The 23,492-nt window shown below is 45.5% G+C and overlaps 1 protein-coding gene across 1 annotated transcript in view; it reads left to right on the top strand.

The window, feature by feature from the left end:
* LOC120042725 (BAH and coiled-coil domain-containing protein 1-like) overlaps nucleotides 1-17,248 on the top strand; it is a gene marked incomplete at its 5' end in the record, with an annotated part of 20,636 nt that extends 3,388 nt beyond the window's left edge. Inside the window, 6 exons of the mRNA XM_038987526.1 lie at nucleotides 8,286-8,394; nucleotides 8,541-8,657; nucleotides 9,470-9,604; nucleotides 9,794-11,058; nucleotides 15,409-15,645; nucleotides 16,012-17,248. Of these exons, the coding sequence (XP_038843454.1) occupies nucleotides 8,286-8,394; nucleotides 8,541-8,657; nucleotides 9,470-9,604; nucleotides 9,794-11,058; nucleotides 15,409-15,645; nucleotides 16,012-16,227 (2,079 nt within the window). The remainder of the gene's footprint in view (nucleotides 1-8,285; nucleotides 8,395-8,540; nucleotides 8,658-9,469; nucleotides 9,605-9,793; nucleotides 11,059-15,408; nucleotides 15,646-16,011) is intronic.
* Nucleotides 17,249-23,492: the final 6,244 nt, after the last annotated feature.

Genomic DNA, 23,492 nt, shown 5'->3' with positions numbered 1-23,492 from the left:
ACACAGGCTGCCCATACTGATGGAGACACAGTCTGCCCATACTGATGGAGACACAGGCTCATACTGATGGAGACACAGGCTGCCCATACTGATGGAAACACAGGCTGCCCATACTGATGGAGACACAGTCTGCCCATACTGATGGAAACACAGGCTGCCCATACTGATGGAGACACAGGCTGCCCATACTGATGGAGACACAGTCTGCCCATACTGATGGAGACACAGGCTGCCCATACTGATGGAGACACAGGCTGCCCATACTGATGGAGACACAGTCTGCCCATACTGATGGAGACACAGTCTGCCCATACTGATGGAGACACAGGCTCATACTGATGGAGACACAGTCTGCCCATACTGATGGAAACACAGGCTGCCCATACTGATGGAAACACAGGCTGCCCATACTGATGGAGACACAGTCTGCCCATACTGATGGAGACACAGGCTGCCCATACTGATGGAGACACAGTCTGCCCATACTGATGGAGACACAGTCTGCCCATACTGATGGAGACACAGTCTGCCCATACTGATGGAGACACAGTCTGCCCATACTGATGGAGACACAGGCTGCCCATACTGATGGAGACACAGTCTGCCCATACTGATGGAGACACAGTCTGCCCATACTGATGGAGACACAGTCTGCCCATACTGATGGAGACACAGGCTGCCCATACTGATGGAGACACAGTCTGCCCATACTGATGGAGACACAGGCTGCCTATACTGATGGAGACACAGGCTGCCCATAGTGATGGAGACACAGGCTGCCCATACTGATGGAGACATAGTCTGCCCATACTGATGGACACATAGGCTCATACTGATGGAGACACAGGCTGCCCATACTGATGGAGACATAGTCTGCCCATACTGATGGACACACAGGCTCATACTGATGGAGACACAGGCTGCCCATACTGATGGAGACACAGGCTGCCCATACTGATGGAGACACAGTCTGCCCATACTGATGGAGACACAGGCTGCCCATACTGATGGAGACACAGGCTGCCCATACTGATGGAGACACAGGCTGCCCATACTGATGGAGACACAGTCTGCCCATACTGATGGAGACACAGGCTGCCCATACTGATGGAGACACAGGCTGCCCATACTGATGGACACACAGGCTGCCTATACTGATGGAGACACAGGCTGCCCATACTGATGGAGACACAGTCTGCCCATACTGATGGAGACACAGGCTGAGACACAGTCTGCCCATACTGATGGAGACACAGGCTCATACTGATGGAGACACAGGCTGCCCATACTGATGGAGACACAGTCTGCCCATACTGATGGAGACACAGTCTGCCCATACTGATGGAGACACAGTCTGCCCATACTGATGGAGACACAGGCTGCCCATACTGATGGAGACACAGGCTGCCCATACTGATGGAGACACGGGCTGCCCATACTGATGGAGACACAGGCTGCCCATACTGATGGAGACACAGTCTGCCCATACTGATGGAGACACAGGCTGCCCATACTGATGGACACACAGGCTCATACTGATGGAGACACAGGCTGCCCATACTGATGGAGACATAGTCTGCCCATACTGATGGACACACAGGCTCATACTGATGGAGACACAGGCTGCCCATACTGATGGACACACAGGCTGCCCATACTGATGGAGACACAGGCTCATACTGATGGAGACACAGGCTGCCCATACTGATGGAGACATAGTCTGCCCATACTGATGGACACACAGGCTCATACTGATGGAGACACAGGCTGCCCATACTGATGGACACACAGGCTGCCCATACTGATGGACACACAGGCTCATACTGATGGAGACACAGGCTCATACTGTAGACAAACTGTAACTGCCAGCATAAAGGGAACACAGTGGTGGTTCCTGAGTTAATGAAGCAATTAACATCCCATCATGCTTAGGGTCATGTATAAAAATGACACGTTGCCCATTATTTTGGCTACCATGGCTAGAAGAGATCTCAGTGACTTTGAAATAGGGGTCTCAAAGGAGCACAGGGGGTTTAAAAGGTGTGTGTGTGTGTGTGTGTGTGTGTGTGTGTGTGTGTGTGTGTGTGTGTGTGTGTGTGTGTGTGTGTGTGTGTGTGTGTGTGTGTGTGTGTGTGTGTGTGTATGTGTGTGTGTCTCAGTCACCAGATCTCAATCCAGTTGAACACTTATGGGCGGTTCTGGAGCGGTACCTGAGACAGCGTTTTCCACCCAATTATGGATTTTCTTGTGGATGAATGGTGTCGCATCCCTCCAATAGAGTTTCAGACGCTGTTCTGGTGGCCCAACGCCCAATTAAGAGTTACCTGTAGATCTAGCAGAACATATAAAGGACAGTTCAGGGTCATGTTCATTAGGCACCAACGGGAAGAAACCACACTGAAACAGGGAGGGATTACCTGGACATGTGCAAGAACAAACGCTCATTTGCGAAGCGCTTAAAAAACAAATATGTTGCGTTCGCTAATGAACACGACCCTGCTAATGATGAGCAGGGTAGGATAGCAGCCTTAGCCAGAGAAAATACATAGCAGATACCAGTTATTACTTCAATAAAACGGACGATCTCAACCCTCAGTTAGATTTTCTCTTTTGCACCTGGGTTTGAGTAGCGGAGTGTGTGTGTTTGCTGTCTGAGGTTTCTGATGGTGCTCCAGGCTAAGCTAACGCTACAGTTTATCTAAGACATCAGTGAAATGAAGCCTAATTATACACTGTAAACCACAGGGCATTCTTGGTGGGCATTCATTTGCGTTTCGCTGTGTAACTTGTTCAAGCAAGCTTTCTCATTCCTGTGTGTGTGTGTTTGTGTGTTTTTCCTGAGAGGAAAGCTCTGCTGGTGTTTATTGTAAACCGAACTGGTGACTTTTGCCCCACATTCTGATGACATCCTGGTGCTACGGCTCAGTGGCAGCTGGGTCATCTCATAACAGAGACCTCAGACCCACAACACACACACACACACACACACACACACACACACACACACACACACACACACACACACACACACACACACACACACACACACACACACACACACACACACACACACACACACACACACACACACACACACACACACCTTCCTCCAGGGAGACAGGAGAGGATTGTGTGTAGAGGACAACCTGGTGGTTCATAAATGTTTTTTTTGCATCATTCCTCACTGCTCCTTGACATACTTTAGTAACTAGGAGGATCCTCTCACTGCTCCTTGACATACTTTAGTAACCAGGAGGATCCTCTCACTGCTCCTTGACATACTTTAGTAACCAGGAGGATCCTCTCACTGATACTTTATATACTTTAGTAACCAGGAGGATCCTCTCACTGATCCTTGACATACTTTAGTAACCAGGAGGATCCTCTCACTGATACTTTATATACTTTAGTAACCAGGAGGATCCTCTCACTGATCCTTGACATACTTTAGTAACCAGGAGGATCCTCTCACTGCTCCTTGACATACTTTAGTAACCAGGAGGATCCTCTCACTGATACTTTATATACTTTAGTAACCAGGAGGATCCTCTCACTGATCCTTGACATACTTTAGTAACCAGGAGGATCCTCTCACTGCTCCTTGACATACTTTAGTAACCAGGAGGATCCTCTCACTGATACTTTATATACTTTAGTAACTAGGAGGATCCTCTCACTGCTCCTTGACATACTTTAGTAACTAGGAGGATCCTCTCACTGATCCTTGACATACTTTAGTAACCAGGAGGATCCTCTCACTGATACTTTATATACTTTAGTAACTAGGAGGATCCTCTCACTGCTCCTTGACATACTTTAGTAACCAGGAGGATCCTCTCACTGATACTTTATATACTTTAGTAACTAGGAGGATCCTCTCACTGATACTTGACATACTTTAGTAACTAGGAGGATCCTCTCACTGATCCTTGACATACTTTAGTAACTAGGAGGATCCTCTCACTGCTCCTTGACATACTTTAGTAACCAGGAGGATCCTCTCACTGATACTTTATATACTTTAGTAACTAGGAGGATCCTCTCACTGATACTTGACATACTTTAGTAACTAGGAGGATCCTCTCACTGATCCTTGACATACTTTAGTAACTAGGAGGATCCTCTCACTGATCCTTGACATACTTTAGTAACCAGGAGGATCCTCTCACTGATACTTTATATACTTTAGTAACTAGGAGGATCCTCTCACTGCTCCTTGACATACTTTAGTAACTAGGAGGATCCTCTCACTGCTCCTTGACATACTTTAGTAACCAGGAGGATCCTCTCACTGATACTTTATATACTTTAGTAACTAGGAGGATCCTCTCACTGATACTTGACATACTTTAGTAACTAGGAGGATCCTCTCACTGATACTTGACATACTTTAGTAACTAGGAGGATCCTCTCACTGATACTTTATATACTTTAGTAACTAGGAGGATCCTCTCACTGCTCCTTGACATACTTTAGTAACCAGGAGGATCCTCTCACTGATACTTTATATACTTTAGTAACTAGGAGGATCCTCTCACTGATACTTGACATACTTTAGTAACTAGGAGGATCCTCTCACTGATCCTTGACATACTTTAGTAACTAGGAGGATCCTCTCACTGATCCTTGACATACTTTAGTAACTAGGAGGATCCTCTCACTGCTCCTTGACATACTTTAGTAACTAGGAGGATCCTCTCACTGATCCTTGACATACTTTAGTAACTAGGAGGATCCTCTCACTGATCCTTGACATACTTTAGTAACTAGGAGGATCCTCTCACTGATCCTTGACATACTTTAGTAACTAGGAGGATCCTCTCACTGATCCTTGACATACTTTAGTAACTAGGAGGATCCTCTCACTGCTCCTTGACATACTTTAGTAACTAGGAGGATCCTCTCACTGCTCCTTGACATACTTTAGTAACTAGGAGGATCCTCGCACTGCTACTTTATATACTTTAGTAACCAGGAGGATCCTCTCACTGCTCCTTGACATACTTTAGTAACTAGGAGGATCCTCTCACTGCTCCTTGACATACTTTAGTAACTAGGAGGATCATCTCACTGCTCATTGACATACTTTAGTAACAAGGAGGATCATCTCACTGCTCATTGAAATACTTTAGTAACAAGGAGGATCCTCTCACTGCTCATTGAAATACTTTAGTAACTAGGAGGATCCTCTCACTGCTCATTGAAATACTTTAGTAACTAGGAGGATCCTCTCACTTCTACTTTATATACTTTAGTAACTAGGAGGATCCTCTCACTGCTCATTGAAATACTTTAGTAACTAGGAGGATCCTCTCACTGCTACTTTATATACTTTAGTAACTAGGAGGATCCTCTCAATGATCCTTGACATACTTTAGTAACTAGGAGGATCCTCTCACTGATCCTTGACATACTTTAGTAACTAGGAGGATCCTCTCACTGCTCCTTGACATACTTTAGTAACTAGGAGGATCCTCTCACTGCTCCTTGACATACTTTAGTAACTAGGAGGATCATCTCACTGCTCATTGAAATACTTTAGTAACAAGGAGGATCCTCTCACTGCTCATTGAAATACTTTAGTAACTAGGAGGATCCTCTCACTGCTCATTGAAATACTTTAGTAACTAGGAGGATCCTCTCACTTCTACTTTATATACTTTAGTAACTAGGAGGATCCTCTCACTGATCCTTGACATACTTTAGTAACTAGGAGGTTCCTCTCACTGCTCATTGACATACTTCAGTAACTAGGAGGATCCTCTCACTTCTACTTTATATACTTTAGTAACTAGGAGGATCCTCTCACTGCTCCTTGACATACTTGAGTAACTAGGAGGATCATCTCACTGCTCATTGAAATACTTAAGTAACTAGGAGGTTCCTCTCACTGCTCATTGACATACTTTAGTAACTAGGAGGATCCTCTCACTTCTACTTCATATACTTTAGTAACTAGGAGGATCCTCGCCAAGTCACCACATTAATAAACTTTATTGATCTCCAGTGGGGAAGTAGCGTGGTCATGACTGTCATTCTTGGCATCGTGGCTGCCAGGACAACACCACACACACACACACACACACACACACACACACACACACACACACACACACACACACACACACACACACACACACACACACACACACACACACACAGTGCACAAAGATCTCTCACAAGCACACAAGTATCCTTTAGTCAAAATCCTAACAATCTTTCTCTCCCTGACACATAAGCATTTCTCAACTGGTGTTAAAGTGGGGGTTTCCCCTAAGCCCAGTTGCATAGTCAGTCCATCAGTGCCCTACCTTTGGCAGCTGTGTCGTCCACTTTGTAACGTGTATGTATGTGCCTTCCGCTGTGTAGTGTGTGTGTGTGTGTGTGTGTGTGTGTGTCCGCTATGTAACGTGTGTGTGCATGTCCGCTGTGTAAACAGCCGTCAGATAGCAGCTGTTCATGATTACACCATACTTCCACTTTCTTGTCTTTCAATTCTTCCAGCAGCCATTCATGAATACCTCCTACACCAAGACCCCATGTCCAACAGCCTTTCATGAATACCTCCTACACCAAGACCCCATGTCCAACAGCCTTTCATGAATACCTCCTACACCAAGACCCCATGTTCAACAGCCTTTCATGAATACCTCCTACACCAAGACCCCATGTCCAACAGCCTTTCATGAATACCTCCTACACCAAGACCCCATGTCCAACAGCCTTTCATGAATACCTCCTACACCAAGACCCCATGTCCAACAGCCTTTCATGAATACCTCCTACACCAAGACCCCATGTCCAACAGCCTTTCATGAATACCTCCTACACCAAGACCCCATGTTCAACAGCCATTCATGAATACCTCCTACACCAAGACCCCATGTCCAACAGCCTTTCATGAATACCTCCTACACCAAGACCCCATGTCCAACAGCCTTTCATGAATACCTCCTACACCAGGACCCCATGTCCAACAGCCTTTCATGAATACCTCCTACACCAAGACCCCATGTCCAACAGCCTTTCATGAATACCTCCTACACCAAGACCCCATGTCCAACAGCCTTTCATGAATACATCCTACACCAAGACCCCATGTCCAACAGCCTTTCATGAATACCTCCTACACCAAGACCCCATGTTCAACAGCCTTTCATGAATACCTCCTACACCAAGACCCCATGTCCAACAGCCTTTCATGAATACCTCCTACACCAAGACCCCATGTTCAACAGCCTTTCATGAATACCTCCTACACCAAGACCCCATGTCCAACAGCCTTTCATGAATACCTCCTACACCAAGACCCCATGTCCAACAGCCTTTCATGAATACCTCCTACACCAAGACCCCATGTTCAACAGCCTTTCATGAATACCTCCTACACCAAGACCCCATGTTCAACAGCCTTTCATGAATACCTCCTACACCAAGACCCCATGTTCAACAGCCGTTCATGAATACCTCCTACACCAAGACCCCATGTTCAACAGCCTTTCATGAATACCTCCTACACCAAGACCCCATGTTCAACAGCCTTTCATGAATACCTCCTACACCAAGACCCCATGTCCAACAGCCTTTCATGAATACCTCCTACACCAAGACCCCATGTTCAACAGCCTTTCATGAATACATCCTACACCAAGACCCCATGTCCAACAGCCTTTCATGAATACCTCCTACACCAAGACCCCATGTTCAACAGCCTTTCATGAATACATCCTACACCAAGACCCCATGTTCAACAGCCTTTCATGAATACCTCCTACACCAAGACCCCATATCCCCTGAGCAGAGCCTGAGGTCCCACTCACACATATATGTATTCACGTGTGTGTGTGCACAGAAACACACACAACAATGAACACACAAACACGCAGTCACACAAACACACCACCAAAACACACAAATACACACGCCCGCCCGCCTATACCCCACACATCACCAGTCAAGGGACCCCTCTCCATGGCAACTGTAAATGAAAACATCCTGAAAGGGGCTCCAGTGAGTGGCGGATGCTGGCCCCTGGCTGCATTGTCAGGGAGGAGAATCTGGCAACCTGCAATCACAGTCCCCCCATTCATCTCCTCCTTACTATTACTTCAGTCAGGATCTACTGCATCACAGCTTCCGCTCCTTTCAGCTGTGACTGGCACATTGGCATGAGATAGTGCTGCTTGGCGGTGTGGCACAGTGACCAGCCGCGCACGTGTGTGTGTGTGTCTTTGCTGTCTGTCTGTAATGAATCTTGCTTGACTCAGTGTCTGTTTGACTTTCAGGTCCTGGATGTGCGTCCAGAGACAGAGTCGGTGCTCTCTGAGGGGACGAGGGTGTGTGCCTACTGGAGCGAACGCTCTCGCTGCCTATACCCAGGCAACATACGCCAAGGTGAGAGATACTGGATCACTTTCTCTGTGTCTGCATTCCTCCATTTGTGTTATTATTTATTTGATTCATTTAGCAATTTATTCACTTTGACTATTTCACTAACAATGCCTGTGGTTCCTGTTTAAATGTGTCTCTACTTTCTGCAGGTGGTTCTGGGGAGGAGGGGAAGCAGGGAGGTGTAATGGTGGAGTTTGATGATGGAGACAGGGGGAGGATCTCCCTCCTAAACATCCGCCTCCTCCCCCCGGGCTACCAGATCCACTGTGAGTGTCTCTTTTGTTTCACTCTGTCATCCACCTTGTATGCTTACAGGGTTACTAACTATACTAGACCTTCTAATTACAATTATTAGGAGACCTTATAAGAGACCTTCCAGTCACATTATGAATCATGAACAATATCTTGCTGCATTTGAGACATTACTATGACTTTATTGACCAACTCAGTGGCCCTGACGTTAGTGTCTGCCCTGTAATTGGAAGGTTGGGAGTTCGATCCCTAGCCAAGGCATAACAAAGACCGAAAAAATGGGCCCCAATGCGCCTCTGCGTGGCACTGAGCATTAAGGAGATAGATTTGGGGGTAAGGCCCTACGATAGACTAACATCCTGTCCAGGGGGTGTACTTGTACATCAAGCTGCCTCGTGCTACAGAAACAGGAGATAGACTAGCATCCTGTCCAGGGGGTGTACTTGTACATCAAGCTGCCTCGCGCTACAGAAACAGGAGATAGACTAACATCCTGTCCAGGGGGTGTACTTGTACATCAAGCTGCCTCGCGCTACAGAAACAGGAGATAGGCTAACATCCTGTCCAGGGGGTGTACTTGTACATCAAGCTGCCTCACGCTACAGAAACAGGAGATAGACTAACATCCTGTCCAGGGGGTGTACTTGTACATCAAGCTGCCTCGCGCTACAGAAACAGGAGATAGGCCCCTACTCCTATGAGCCATTCCGGCTCACACTAGCCAAGGCTTGTGCAAAGCTACTTACTTATACGTATTACTTATGACAGTGATTATGCAGGTGTATGATAGAGATGTATTCACCCTCCCCTTCCTGTCCCTCTGTAGGTGCGGAGTCGTCCCCTGCCCACCTGGTGTCTAGCGGCCGGGCGGCTCGGAGGAGCTTCAGTCTGGAAAAAGCCCCGCTGAGTGAGAGAGTCTCGGAAAGACAGGCCAGCACAGAGCCTGTCAGGAGACGACCAGGTCAGACAAGATCATCCTCATACATGCTTTATATCCTCTCTATTTGAAAAACAAATGATAGTATATTTAGCCTGATGGGACGCAGAAAAAGTGTGTTATTCATTTCTTGTAACCTCTTGATCTTGTAAAGGTATATGTAGTGTGAACTGATTGGTGACTTACCAGACATTCAATTGGTTTGAATTGCAGGGAGACCCAAAGGTTCAGGGAAGAAGAAGAACCTGTCAGACAGCAGCAATAAGAACGCAGCCCCTCTGCTCAGCTGGCCGGCTGTGGCCGTCCCCAGGAAGAGAGCCTGTGAAAATCTGTTCCAGCTCAACGGGACTCCCAGGAAGGCCCTGAGGGGGACGAGGGAGGCCCACCTGTTCCCCCTGCCCCCGGCCCCTGTCTCTGCCCCAACCAAGGGCCTGTTCAGCAGCAGCTCCTTCGAGGTTGACTCCTTCAGCAGCATCGCTAACGGCTACTCCTCCTTCTGTAGCACCCAGCCCACCGGCATGTCCCTGGGTTCCAGGACCGGGCCCTATGTCCAGAGACGGAGGCCCGGCGAGGTTCCACGGAGCAGCAGGAAGAGCGGTCAGGAGTTCCTGGTCAAACTGGATCACGAGGGGGTGACTTCACCCAAGACGAAGAACAGCAAGGCCCTGCTGCTGCTGGGCGGTGGTTCTGGGTTCGGGGCCAAAGGCGTGGGCGGCCTCCCCAGGCCTGAGGCCTACTCCCACCCAGTCCTGCTGGTCAAGGACAACAGGAAGGCAGGTTCTGCCTCGAGGGCTGAGCTCCTCCTTAAGGGTGCCCCTCCTCCACAGAGGAAGGCTTCTCCCTCCCTGTCTATGGGGGAGTACGGTGTCGGCGAGCTGGGTCTCAGCTGCCATCGGGACTGCCACAGCTCCTACTCGGACCTGGACGACGAAGAGGAGGAGGAAGAGGAGGAGAGGAGGAGGAGAAGGGCGGCTGCGCTGGCCACAGCAGCCTCTGGAGGCCTGAGGACGGCGGGAAGCTTTCTCTCGCGCCTCTCCGTCTCATCCTCTTCCTCTGGTTCCTCAAGTTCATCCAGCTCAGGCTCCATGTCCAGTTCCAGCCTGTGCTCCTCGGATAACGACTCGTCCTACAGCTCGGAGGATGAGGAGAGCTCCACGCTGCTGCTACAGAGCTGCCTGTCCTCCCACCATGGCCTGCTGGAGCCCCCGGCCCCAGCCGGACCCCACCAGGGCCAACAGTCCTTCGTGGCCAAGGCCGTGGCCGTATCCAACACCAAGGGAGGAGGAGCCACCAACGACCACAGTGCCAACAACAAGCTTCTCAAAAGGAAGGAGTGCGGCAGCTCGTCCCCCTCCAAACCCCCCAGAGACCTGGTGAAGAGGCAGAGGATTATCCCCGATGATGCAGGACCAAGACCCAAGATGAACACGTTCCTACCGGGAAGACAGATGTGGAGGTGGTCGGGGAACCCCACTCAGGTGAGACAGGGGTTGATCTTTTTTTAAACGGAACAATTCTGTGGTCATTAAGGTTATGCCAATCTATTCCTGCCCTAACCCTCTCACAATCCTCCATATCATAGGTACATGAGACCCTAACTCTCTCACAATCCTCCATATCATAGGTACATGAGACCCTAACTCTCTCACAATCCTCCATACAATAGGTACATGAGACCCTAACCCTCTCACAATCCTCCATAGCAGAGGTACATGAGACCCTAACTCTCTCACAATCCTCCATATCATAGGTACATGAGACCCTAACTCTCTCACAATCCTCCATATCATAGGTACATGAGACCCTAACTCTCTCACAATCCTCCATAGCAGAGGTACATGAGACCCTAACTCTCTCCCAATCCTCCATAGCAGAGGTACATGAGACCCTAACTCTCTCACAATCCTCCATAGCAGAGGTACATGAGACCCTAACCCTCTCACAATCCTCCATACAATAGGTACATGAGACCCTAACTCTCTCACAATCCTCCATAGCAGAGGTACATGAGACCCTAACCCTCTCACAATCCTCCATATCATAGGTACATGAGACCCTAACTCTCTCACAATCCTCCATACAATAGGTACATGAGACCCTAACTCTCTCACAATCCTCCATAGCAGAGGTACATGAGACCCTAACCCTCTCACAATCCTCCATATCATAGGTACATGAGACCCTAACTCTCTCACAATCCTCCATAGCAGAGGTACATGAGACCCTAACTCTCTCACAATCCTCCATACAATAGGTACATGAGACCCTAATCCTCTCACAATCCTCCATATCATAGGTACATGAGACCCTAACTCTCTCACAATCCTCCATATCATAGGTACATGAGACCCTAACTCTCTCACAATCCTCCATACAATAGGTACATGAGACCCTAACCCTCTCACAATCCTCCATAGCAGAGGTACATGAGACCCTAACTCTCTCACAATCCTCCATATCATAGGTACATGAGACCCTAACTCTCTCACAATCCTCCTACCTAACATAGTACAATCTAATAGCATCAGTAAAATCTGTTGAAATCAGACCCTAACTCTCTCACAATCCTCCATACAATAGGTACATGAGACCCTAACTCTCTCACAATCCTTCATATCATAGGTACATGAGACCCTAACCCTCTCACAATCCTCCATATCATAGGTACATGAGACCCTAACTCTCTCACAATCCTCCATACAATAGGTACATGAGACCCTAACTCTCTCACAATCCTCCATAGCAGAGGTACATGAGACCCTAACTCTCTCACAATCCTCCATAGCAGAGGTACATGAGACCCTAACTCTCTCACAATCCTCCATATCATAGGTACATGAGACCCTAACCCTCTCACAATCCTCCATAGCAGAGGTACATGAGACCCTAACTCTCTCCCAATCCTTCATATCATAGGTACATGAGACCCTAACTCTCTCACAATCCTCCATACAATAGGTACATGAGACCCTAACTTTCTCACAATCCTCCATATCAGAGGTACATGAGACCCTAACTCTCTCCCAATCCTTCATATCATAGGTACATGAGACCCTAACTCTCTCACAATCCTCCATACAATAGGTACATGAGACCCTAACTCTCTCACAATCCTCCATATCATAGGTACATGAGACCCTAACTCTCTCACAATCCTCCATACAATAGGTACATGAGACCCTAACTCTCTCACAATCCTCCATACAATAGGTACATGAGACCCTAACTCTCTCACAATCCTCCATAGCAGAGGTACATGAGACCCTAAAGCCCTCTCACAATCCTCCATATCATAGGTACATGAGACCCTAACTCTCTCACAATCCTTCATAGCAGAGGTACATGAGACCCTAACTCTCTCACAATCCTCCATAGCAGAGGTACATGAGACCCTAACTCTCTCACAATCCTCCATAGCAGAGGTACATGAGACCCTAACTCTCTCACAATCCTCCATATCATAGGTACATGAGACCCTAACCCTCTCACAATCCTCCATAGCAGAGGTACATGAGACCCTAACCCTCTCACAATCCTCCATAGCAGAGGTACATGAGACCCTAACTCTCTCACAATCCTCCATATCATAGGTACATGAGACCCTAACCCTCTCACAATCCTCCATAGCAGAGGTACATGAGACCTCTCACAATCCTCCATTTCAGAGGTACATGAGACCCTAACTCTCTCACAATCCTCCATATCATAGGTACATGAGACCCTAACTCTCTCACAATCCTCCATACAATAGGTACATGAGACCCTAACCCTCTCACAATCCTCCATACAATAGGTACATGAGACCCTAACTCTCTCACAATCCTCCATAGCAGAGGTACATGAGACCCTAACTCTCTCACAATCCTCCATATCATAGGTACATGAGACCCTAACCCTCTCACAATCCTCCATATCATAGGTACATGAGACCCTAACCCTCTCACAATCCTCCATACAATAGGTACATGAGACCCTAACTCTCTCACAATCCTCCATAGCAGAGGTACATGAGACCCTAACTCTCTCACAATCCTCCATAGCAGAGGTACATGAGACCCTAACCCTCTCACAATCCTCCATATCATAGGTACATGAGACCCTAACCCTCTCACAATCCTCCATATCATAGGTACATGAGACCCTAACTCTCTCACAATCCTCCATATCATCGGTACATGAGACCCTAACTCTCTCACAATCCTCCATAGCAGAGGTACATGAGACCCTAACTCTCTCACAATCCTCCATAGCAGAGGTACATGAGACCCTAACTCTCTCACAATCCTCCATAGCAGAGGTACATGAGACCCTAACTCTCTCACAATCCTCCATATCAGAGGTACATGAGACCCTAACTCTCTCACAATCCTCCATAGCAGAGGTACATGAGACCCTAACTCTCTCCCAATCCTTCATATCATAGGTACATGAGACCCTAACTCTCTCACAATCCTCCATAGCAGAGGTACATGAGACCCTAACTCTCTCACAATCCTCCATAGCAGAGGTACATGAGACCCTAACTCTCTCACAATCCTCCATATCAGAGGTACATGAGACCCTAACTCTCTCACAATCCTCCATAGCAGAGGTACATGAGACCCTAACTCTCTCCCAATCCTTCATATCATAGGTACATGAGACCCTAACTCTCTCCCAATCCTTCATATCATAGGTACATGAGACCCTAACTCTCTCCCAATCCTTCATATCATAGGTACATGAGACCCTAACTCTCTCACAATCCTCCATATCAGAGGTACATGAGACCCTAACTCTCTCACAATCCTCCATAGCAGAGGTACATGAGACCCTAACTCTCTCCCAATCCTTCATATCATAGGTACATGAGACCCTAACTCTCTCACAATCCTCCATACAATAGGTACATGAGACCCTAACTCTCTCACAATCCTCCATACAATAGGTACATGAGACCCTAACTCTCTCACAATCCTCCATAGCAGAGGTACATGAGACCCTAACTCTCTCACAATCCTCCATACAATAGGTACATGAGACCCTAACTCTCTCACAATCCTCCATAGCAGAGGTACATGAGACCCTAACTCTCTCACAATCCTCCATAGCAGAGGTACATGAGACCCTAACTCTCTCACAATCCTCCATAGCAGAGGTACATGAGACCCTAACTCTCTCCCAATCCTCCATAGCAGAGGTACATGAGACCCTAACTCTCTCCCAATCCTTCATATCATAGGTACATGAGACCCTAACTCTCTCACAATCCTCCATACAATAGGTACATGAGACCCTAACTCTCTCACAATCCTCCATACAATAGGTACATGAGACCCTAACTCTCTCCCAATCCTCCATAGCAGAGGTACATGACCTTTAGAGCCGCACTATTGACCAGAGCTACAAACTACTTCAGGTGACTTTAAGCACGCCTAGACTGGTATTCAATCCAACACAATCAACCTGTGCACTGAGGGTGACTTCTAAACCTGTGCACTGAGGGTGACTTCTAAACCTGTGCACTGAGGGTGACTTCTAAACCTGTGCACTGAGGGTGACTTCTAAACCTGTGCACTGAGGGTGACTTCTAAACCTGTGCACTGAGGGTGACTTCTAAACCTGTGCACTGAGGGTGACTTCTAAACCTGTGCACTGAGGGTGACTTCTAAAGGGGATTTCTCCTTGAGCTGACAGCCACGTAGTTTACAGCAACGTGATCTCCGTAAAACATCAGGGAAATGTCTTTTAGAAGTGTATCGTATTGAACAGGACGTTTATCTGAGTTGGATTGAATCCCCCTAGTTCCTAGACATGACTGTGTTCTGAGTGTTCCTGTGTCTCCACAGAGGCGGGGGCTGAAGGGGAAGTCCAGGAAGCTGTTCTACAAGGCCATCGTACGGGGAAGGGACGTGGTGCGAGTGGGCGACTGTGCCATGTTCCTCTCTGCCGGCCGGCCCCACCTACCCTACGTGGGCCGCATCGAGAACTTCTGGGAATCGTGGAGCTCCAGCATGGTGGTGAAGGTCAAGTGGTTCTACCACCCAGAGGAGACCAAGTTGGGCAAGAGGCACCGCGACAGCAAGGTACATCCACATTCAGGTTTAGACCACTCTATTGCCATTTGGGCTGCAAAATCCAGGTTTTAGGAACTGGGCATCCTTCAACTGGGATTTCTGGAAAACCTGGGAATTTTGGGAATTTTAGTTGGGAATGTGCCTTGATGTTTCACAAGCAATAAAACATCTGTTATTATACCAATCGTAGTGCACAGGTTGTTAATCTGTTTGAAACGCGACCATACTGTAACATTACAGGGGATAGCAAGCTGTCATAGTCTTTTGGTATCTCAGCATATTATGGTTTCAGAGTTGAAGTCGATTGAAAATACTGACGTTTGCTGTTCTCTCTCTCTCTCTCGCTCTCTCTCTCTCTCTCGCTCTCTCTCTCAGCACGCTCTGTATCAGTCGTGCCACGAGGACGAGAATGACGTCCAGACAATCTCCCACAAGTGCCAGGTGGTGAGCCGCGAGGAGTATGAGCACATGGCCCGCGGCCAGAAACTCAGCAGCAGCGTGACCACCCAAGGCCTGTACTATCTGGCTGGCACCTACGACCCTACCAGCGGTCAACTGCTCACTGCTGAGGGGGTGGCCATCGTCTGCTGAGCTGAGGACATCTTGTCCTTAGGATACTACTGAACCACCCATCTGATGGGAAATGAAGGTGAAGGTCCCCGCAGCTTTGCCTGAAGGTGCCCATGGCCTGACTCAGTCCGTAGGAGGGTTCCCAGATGGGTTAGTCCTGGAGGAAGTGAAGGTCAAGGTGCCTGTGGCTTTGCCTGAAGGACCCCTGGCCTTAGTCAGTGCTGACTAGTGGTGGACGTCAGGGCCAAGGCAGGGCTGTCCCCTGTCTACACTGGATATCTCAACACACATGGCTGCTAGACTGGGGTCTAGTTAGAAGAAGGGGAGGAGGTAGCCATTCACAGCAGTGAACCCCATTCTGCTCACACCCTCACTGGGTAACTGAAGACAAAGATCTGGGTCCTGAACAACCAGGATCCAGGAGGTCAATGAGACCAGACTGACTTTCCATTGGTCCAACTTAACATCTCTTTAGTTTAGACTGAGGATGTTATGTTTGAGGGACTGTTTCACACCTCATCTTTACACCACTCACCCATCATAGGTCACCAAATTAGAGCTGAACGTAGGCTTGGATTGGACAGTTCAAGGCACCATTAGGTCCCTCCGGAACAGGCCTGTGGTTGCCTCATTTCAGCTGAGTGCGTGAGTGAGTGAGGTATGGGATGTACTCTCCATAGTTCGTCTTCGTGATTCCAGGGATGTTAAAATATGTATAAGATATCGATGATAAAGATGTAAATATTTGGAATAATTTTTCCAGTCAAGCCATACACTTCAGTACCTCTTGTCTCTCTTATGGATCAGGTGTATACTGTACAGGTCAATTATCTGTTATTTTTGTTGTTGTTGTTGTCTATATGTATATAACAACTATTTTATATAGAAGTATATATGAAAGGTATCTTTCCATGTTTTTTTATTGATTTATTTTTCTATGAGGGGTGAATATGGCTCTTTGTGTTTTTTTTGGGACGATGAGCTGAAGATGTAAAAGTGTTGCACTACATATGCCCTGCTGAGACAGACAGACAGACAGACAGACAGAACAGACAGACAGACAGACAGACAGACAGACAGACAGACAGACAGACAGACAGACAGACAGACAGACAGACAGACAGACAGACAGACAGACAGACAGACAGACAGACAGAGAGAGAGAGAGAGAGACAGAGAGAGAGAGAGAGAGAGAGAGAGAGAGAGAGAGAGAGCACAGAAATGAGAGAAGGATATGACAGGAGAGGTCTCTCAGAGAGAGGAGCCATCCTGTTGAAGTGTAAATGTGTCCTTAAATGTGTTACTTTCCACATGTGTTATTTTGTTTTATAACCATCTTTATTTATGTACTTTTCAGTTGTTCCTCGCTACATAGCAGATCCACGTGGACTGCATTCACGGGTTACAAAAGAATACTATTAACAAGTGAGAAATACAGATATTTACATATATTTATTTTTATTGGTATTGAAATACATTCTAATACTGCCCTGGCATCACTTTAAGTATGCCATTGTGGCATGCTCTCCACATTATTCAATTCAAAATGAGTTGGTCTGCATATGCAGGTGTATAGAAGCGCTATACTTCAAGTACACATTTTGACCTGTAAAAACCAAAGCTTCTACTCTGTAAGATCTTCATGAAGTACTATTGAAGTAGTACTTACGAAGAACATCAAGCAGCTGTGTTATTCAGAGATCACTGGGAACTTAATAATCAAACTGTTTCTCACTCTGAGAATACAAGACATCCCCCTATGTGCATATATGGCTTTGCTTTGTGACAATGGGTTTTCTTGCACACGTACCTGTAGCTCTGTGAGGTCCAAAGTCCCTGTGGTCAAAATTCATCAGTGACCTGAAACAGGTGGCTGATAAGGTCATACCAAGTTCAAGGTACTGTCAACATAAAAAAAAAAGTTTGAATATTGACAATTTGTTGGAGATTCGTCAGTTGGGTTTATTGATGAATTAATAGACATGCCTCTTAATTAGGAACACACATGCACTCAATGTTAACGGTGAAGGACAATCAAATTCACAAAGCAATGGATATAGTTTAAAAGTCTCACTTAATCAAAATATTGCTTTTAAATGTTTTATTTTGTGCCAAATACATTTTGTCTCGGTCTCTGTCGTTTTGATATGCAATCCTGACTGTATTTTTATGTTCCTACAGTTTTTTATTTGCTCATCATCAACCTTTATTTATTGTCAATGTTGCTGTTTGCTCGTCAAGCCATGAGCTCTCTATGACAACGAGCCGTTGTTTCTCCATGTGATGTCACATTTGGATGAGTTAATAACAGTTTGGTCTTTGAAGAGGCCACGCAGTAAAAAGGAGTACAGGAACACATTCTCATCCACAAACGTCTCTGATTAACTCTATGTTTGGACCTGACCCTCCTGCTCTCTGTCTGCGGTGGCACGACTGACTACATCGCAGACGTTTCATTGCACCAACCATTAGTTATGCGCCACAGTCCGACATCAGATTGCTATGTCATATGATGTGGTTAGCAGATATGTTAAACACCTACACGAGTGTTGAGATCTGGCAGGTGTCTGCAATTTAGTCAGGCAGGAACGCCACCTATGACTCTGCACCCCGGGTTAGATCCCGGGCTGTATCACAACCGGCCGTGATTGGGAGTCCCATAGGGCGGCGCACAATTGGCCCAGCGTCGTCCGGGTTAGGGGAGGGTTTGGCCGGGGTAGGCCGTCATTGTAAATAAGAATTTGTTCTTAACTGACTTGCCTAGTTAAATAAAGGTTCAAAAAAGAAGGGGAAAGCTCCATCTCAGGGTCTTCAGTGTCTGTGACCCTAACTTCCTGAAAGATTGACCTCCCATTTGTTTCAAGCCACATTTTTTAACGGTCTAAGGCCGAGATGTGTGTGTTTGTGTGGCTGGGATGTTTGTGTGTGTGTGTGTTTGTATGTTTGTATGTGCATGCGTATGTATGTTTGTGTGTGCTTGCGTGTGCATGCGTATGTATGTTTGCGTGTGCTTGCGTGTAAGATACTGCATGCCTGTTAGAGGCCACTGGATATGATGAAATTAGAATGTAGTTTTGGAACTCCCGTGTCTTCACTTGTCTAGCGAGAAAGACAGCCTTAGCATTTTGTTTGGAGGCCAGGTGCTATATACTAAGATGGCTCAGAGAAGTTGCATTGAAGTTCAGTGATTGGGCAGAATATTGCAAAGGCTCATGGGCCAAAGAAAATCAGGATGCAGGAGCATCTTCCTTTTCGACTCACTTTTGGTTATAAGGGAAGGGAAATATAAGGTGTGAAAGGTATGCAGTCTCTCAGAGAGTTGTTACGGTAAATATTAACATCATTTTGACACATTATGTTTGTTATGGTTATTATTTTAATATTGTTAAATTGAATTTTCTCCTGCTATCAATGTTATAAAGACATGTAGATGTGTATAGCAAGTTTGGGGGTAAATGTTTTACAAATAAATACTTTAATAATATAAATCTGTAAAAACTGTTTTAGTATCAAGATTTTTTTATCTGGGTTATGAATAAATATCACAACTTAAAACGACGTATTATTTGTATTGCTAATTTATACACCTATGTCCGGCACCTATGTCTGGATGATAATTAATAATTTTTCTTGGTGAATTCTTTGATAACAATATGAATTAGCCGCTTGTGCTGTCCTTTATTGGCCAAAGAAATCTTGATCGTTGGTGCTGGTGAGACTGCTCTGTTTCGACCAATGAGAAGGGTGCTCTATGGTGGAATCTGGAGTGCCTTGCACCACGTTCCATGACTAACACGGATGCAGTGAATAGTGTACTCACAGTATGATGAGTGCAAGGTTGGGGTCAATCCCAATTTAATTTGAAATTCCAATTAAATTCTTCAATTCACTCATGAACTGGAGAATTTACGTTGAAATCAATTTGAATTTCAACAATGTTCAAGTTTTGGAATTGGAATTGAATTGGACTTGGACTTTTTATTTTAAATAATTTTAACTTGTACCTCTATAATTCCAGTATACTGTATCTAGGCTGCCTGAACCGTGACATGATCAGCCTGAAACCCTGGGGGAATTTAATTGGAATGGGAATTTGTGGAATTGTTGGGGATAATATTGAATTGGGAATTGAATTATTGGAATTTACCTAACATTGGAATTGAGAGGAATTGAATTATCTCTGAATTCCAAATCTGACCTGGAATTTGAATTGAATTAAATGGAATTTACAGGGAGAGGGAATTGAATTAGAATCAAATTTGTGGAATTAACCCCAACCCTGGAGGAGTGTCTGTTTGAGATTCCTCTTTCTCAGTCAGTTATCACCACACTGAAGACCCGTGGATTTGCACATACAGTTCTAACAATTGAGTTAAAACTGTTCAGTACTCAGTCAGTCAGTGCTTTCCCTCTGTTCTGCTCTCAGCACTGCCTCAAGGTCCAAGCTAAGGTGTCACCCACATCCCACATCCCACCAGCCATACATAGATCTACCATATCTGCACATTTGTGCGTTTCCTCGACAACTTGACAAAGACAATCTCCGTCACCAGACTCAAGTGAGATAACTTCGCTGTCATTACCGGAGGGTGGGCACAATATGGGTCACTGACCTTTCTCTCTGAGGGGCCTGGGGGTCCAGCGCCACATTTCCCTCCCCCCAACTCCTCCACTCCCCCCTGGCCCAGACCTCCCCCACCCTGGCTCAGACGGGGTTAATGAGACATCAGTCATCACAATCTCCACCAGTGGCCCCCAGTGAACACAAACACTGTCTGCTGTTTACTGTGAGCAGCCCTTTGTGTGCTAACCATGGCCACTGTCCCATGTCCAGGCCAGGGCTCGCTCTGCGTCATCACTGTAGGGGTGGTAGGATCTGGCTGGCCGAATCACCGTGGGGGTGGAGGGTGAAGGGTGAAGGGTGGAGGGTAATCACCAAAGGGGTGGGAGAGGCGCCTCAAGTCACCTCTCTGTGCTCCAAAGATATAAAATCAAAACAAAGACCTTTGAGTTCATTACAGGCTTGGGTAACTTCATGACAACATGTGTTTGAATATAAATCTTAGTAGCCTGCAGTACATTTTGTTATACAACCCTAAAAGCACAAAGAGTGATCCATTTTGTCCACAAGTGGTCAAAAGCTTCCATTTCTAAACACTTTTTCTGGACTTTGTCAAGCAACTAGTTACCGACATAAAACACAATTTACCATATCTTCTGTGTTAATATGGAGGAACGAAAATAAAATCTCTCTTTTGTATAATAATGGTGCCTATATGACCCATATTGGTGGCCATCGTACATGGTACCGGTATGTCAGATGAGCTCACTCGCCAATTTCTCAGACTAAGTATCACAGAAACAAAACACTTTGAATGAATAACAAAAACTTCTCCTGTTGCTATAGATGAAATGGATAACAATAACTGTTCAACCCGGGAAAAACATACAAAAACGTATATTTCTTTTAAATAAATGTGTAAAAATATATGCTTATTTTTGGGGATTAAAACCATTTGCTTGAGTAACAAAAAATCCACCCAAAACCACTAATTCTTATAATTTACAGTGTTAAATAACACTAATACGTGAGAACAATATTTTTTGTGATTTCTTTTCATTTTGTCATTATAATAAGGTTGGTAGCAACATGTGAAAATCGTTGTGGAAATCTGTTACGGCTCAAGTCAAGTACAAAACCCACAATGGAATGCTCTCTATGGGCTGGCTAGATAGCTAGCTAACAAACGTAGCTACACACAATAATACCAAAGTCAATATCTGCATGTGAAGTGGCTAGTTTGCTGTAAAATCGGCTAAACAAACTCCACTATCAATTTAGGAGTCTACTCCTATTCGTAAGTCGTACTCCTATTAACTTCCAGTGTAGTGAGAGAGACTTCATCTCAATGCTACATCATACCAGACACATTTCTGCCTGCTTTAACGGCAACAGCTCAGATACACATGAAAACTTGAAATGACCCCGGGAATCAATAGAACATCACTCAGAGATGTACAAAAACAATATAAATGTTCAAAATGGGTGAATCTTTCCTTTAATAAAATGAATAGTGTTACTGCTTGACAGGGTGACTCAGCAAGGTGCTGGAGGAAGTGAACGTGGCAAATGTATCATTCAAACACGGACTCTGACTGGGAATGTATTCAACCAAGAGAGACTGAAGCACACAACTCCTACAGAATCTTAACATATGTGTGTGTGTGTGTGTGTGTGTAAATTTGGACAAATCTCCCACAAGTTATTTTTTAACTCTACAAATAAAGTATCGTCCTCCTAATAGTCCATAGTGTTAGTTTATAGTGTTAGTCTATAGTGTTAGTCTATAGTGTTAGTTTATAGTGTTAGTCTATAGTGTTAGTCTATAGTGTTAGTCTATGGTGTTAGTCTATAGTGTTAGTCCATAGTGTTAGTCTATAGTGTTAGTTCATAGTGTTAGTCTATAGTGTTAGTCTATAGTGTTAGTCTATAGTGTTAGTCTATAGTGTTAGTTTATAGTGTTAGTCTATAGTGTTAGTCTATAGTGTTAGTCTATAGTGTTAGTTTATAGTGTTAGTCTATAGTGTTAGTCTATAGTGTTAGTCTATGGTGTTAGTCTATAGTGTTAGTCCATAGTGTTAGTCTATAGTGTTAGTCTATGGTGTTAGTTTATAGTGTTAGTCTATAGTGTTAGTCTATAGTGTTAGTTTATAGTGTTAGTCTATAGTGTTAGTCTATAGTGTTAGTTTATAGTGTTAGTCTATAGTGTTAGTCTATAGTGTTAGTCTATAGTGTTAGTCTATAGTGTTAGTCTATGGTGTTAGTCTATAGTGTTAGTCCATAGTGTTAGTCTATAGTGTTAGTTCATAGTGTTAGTCTGTAGTGTTAGTCTAACACTTGTTTCTCCTGCCATGGTCTAGATCCAGCCATGGCACCCCTAATCCATCTCTCTGTTGCTCATTACCAGTGGCTTGTACAGATTCTGTATCGGCTATGCTAGCTGAGCTTTCCACAGCATTATATGGGATTACTGTCTCTCCTCGCGACATATGATGTTCACATGCTTATGCAATGATGTAGCACTCTGTTGACACTCTATTGACACTAGACCTGGGTTGAAATACTATTTATTGTATTTCAATTACTTTCAAATACATTTTAAGGAAGTATTTAAAATGGGAATGCATTTGGATAAACATTTTGAAGACCAATCTTCTCTCCTACCTCTTCCTTCACTCTCCTCCCCTCCACTCTTCTCCTCCCCTCTCTTCTCACTCTGTATGCA

The sequence above is a fragment of the Salvelinus namaycush genome, unplaced genomic scaffold, assembly GCF_016432855.1.
Source record: "Salvelinus namaycush isolate Seneca unplaced genomic scaffold, SaNama_1.0 Scaffold759, whole genome shotgun sequence".
Taxonomy (NCBI): domain Eukaryota; kingdom Metazoa; phylum Chordata; class Actinopteri; order Salmoniformes; family Salmonidae; genus Salvelinus; species Salvelinus namaycush.
The sequence above is the reverse complement of the archived record's forward strand: the minus strand, read 5'-3'. Positions and strand labels throughout refer to the sequence as shown.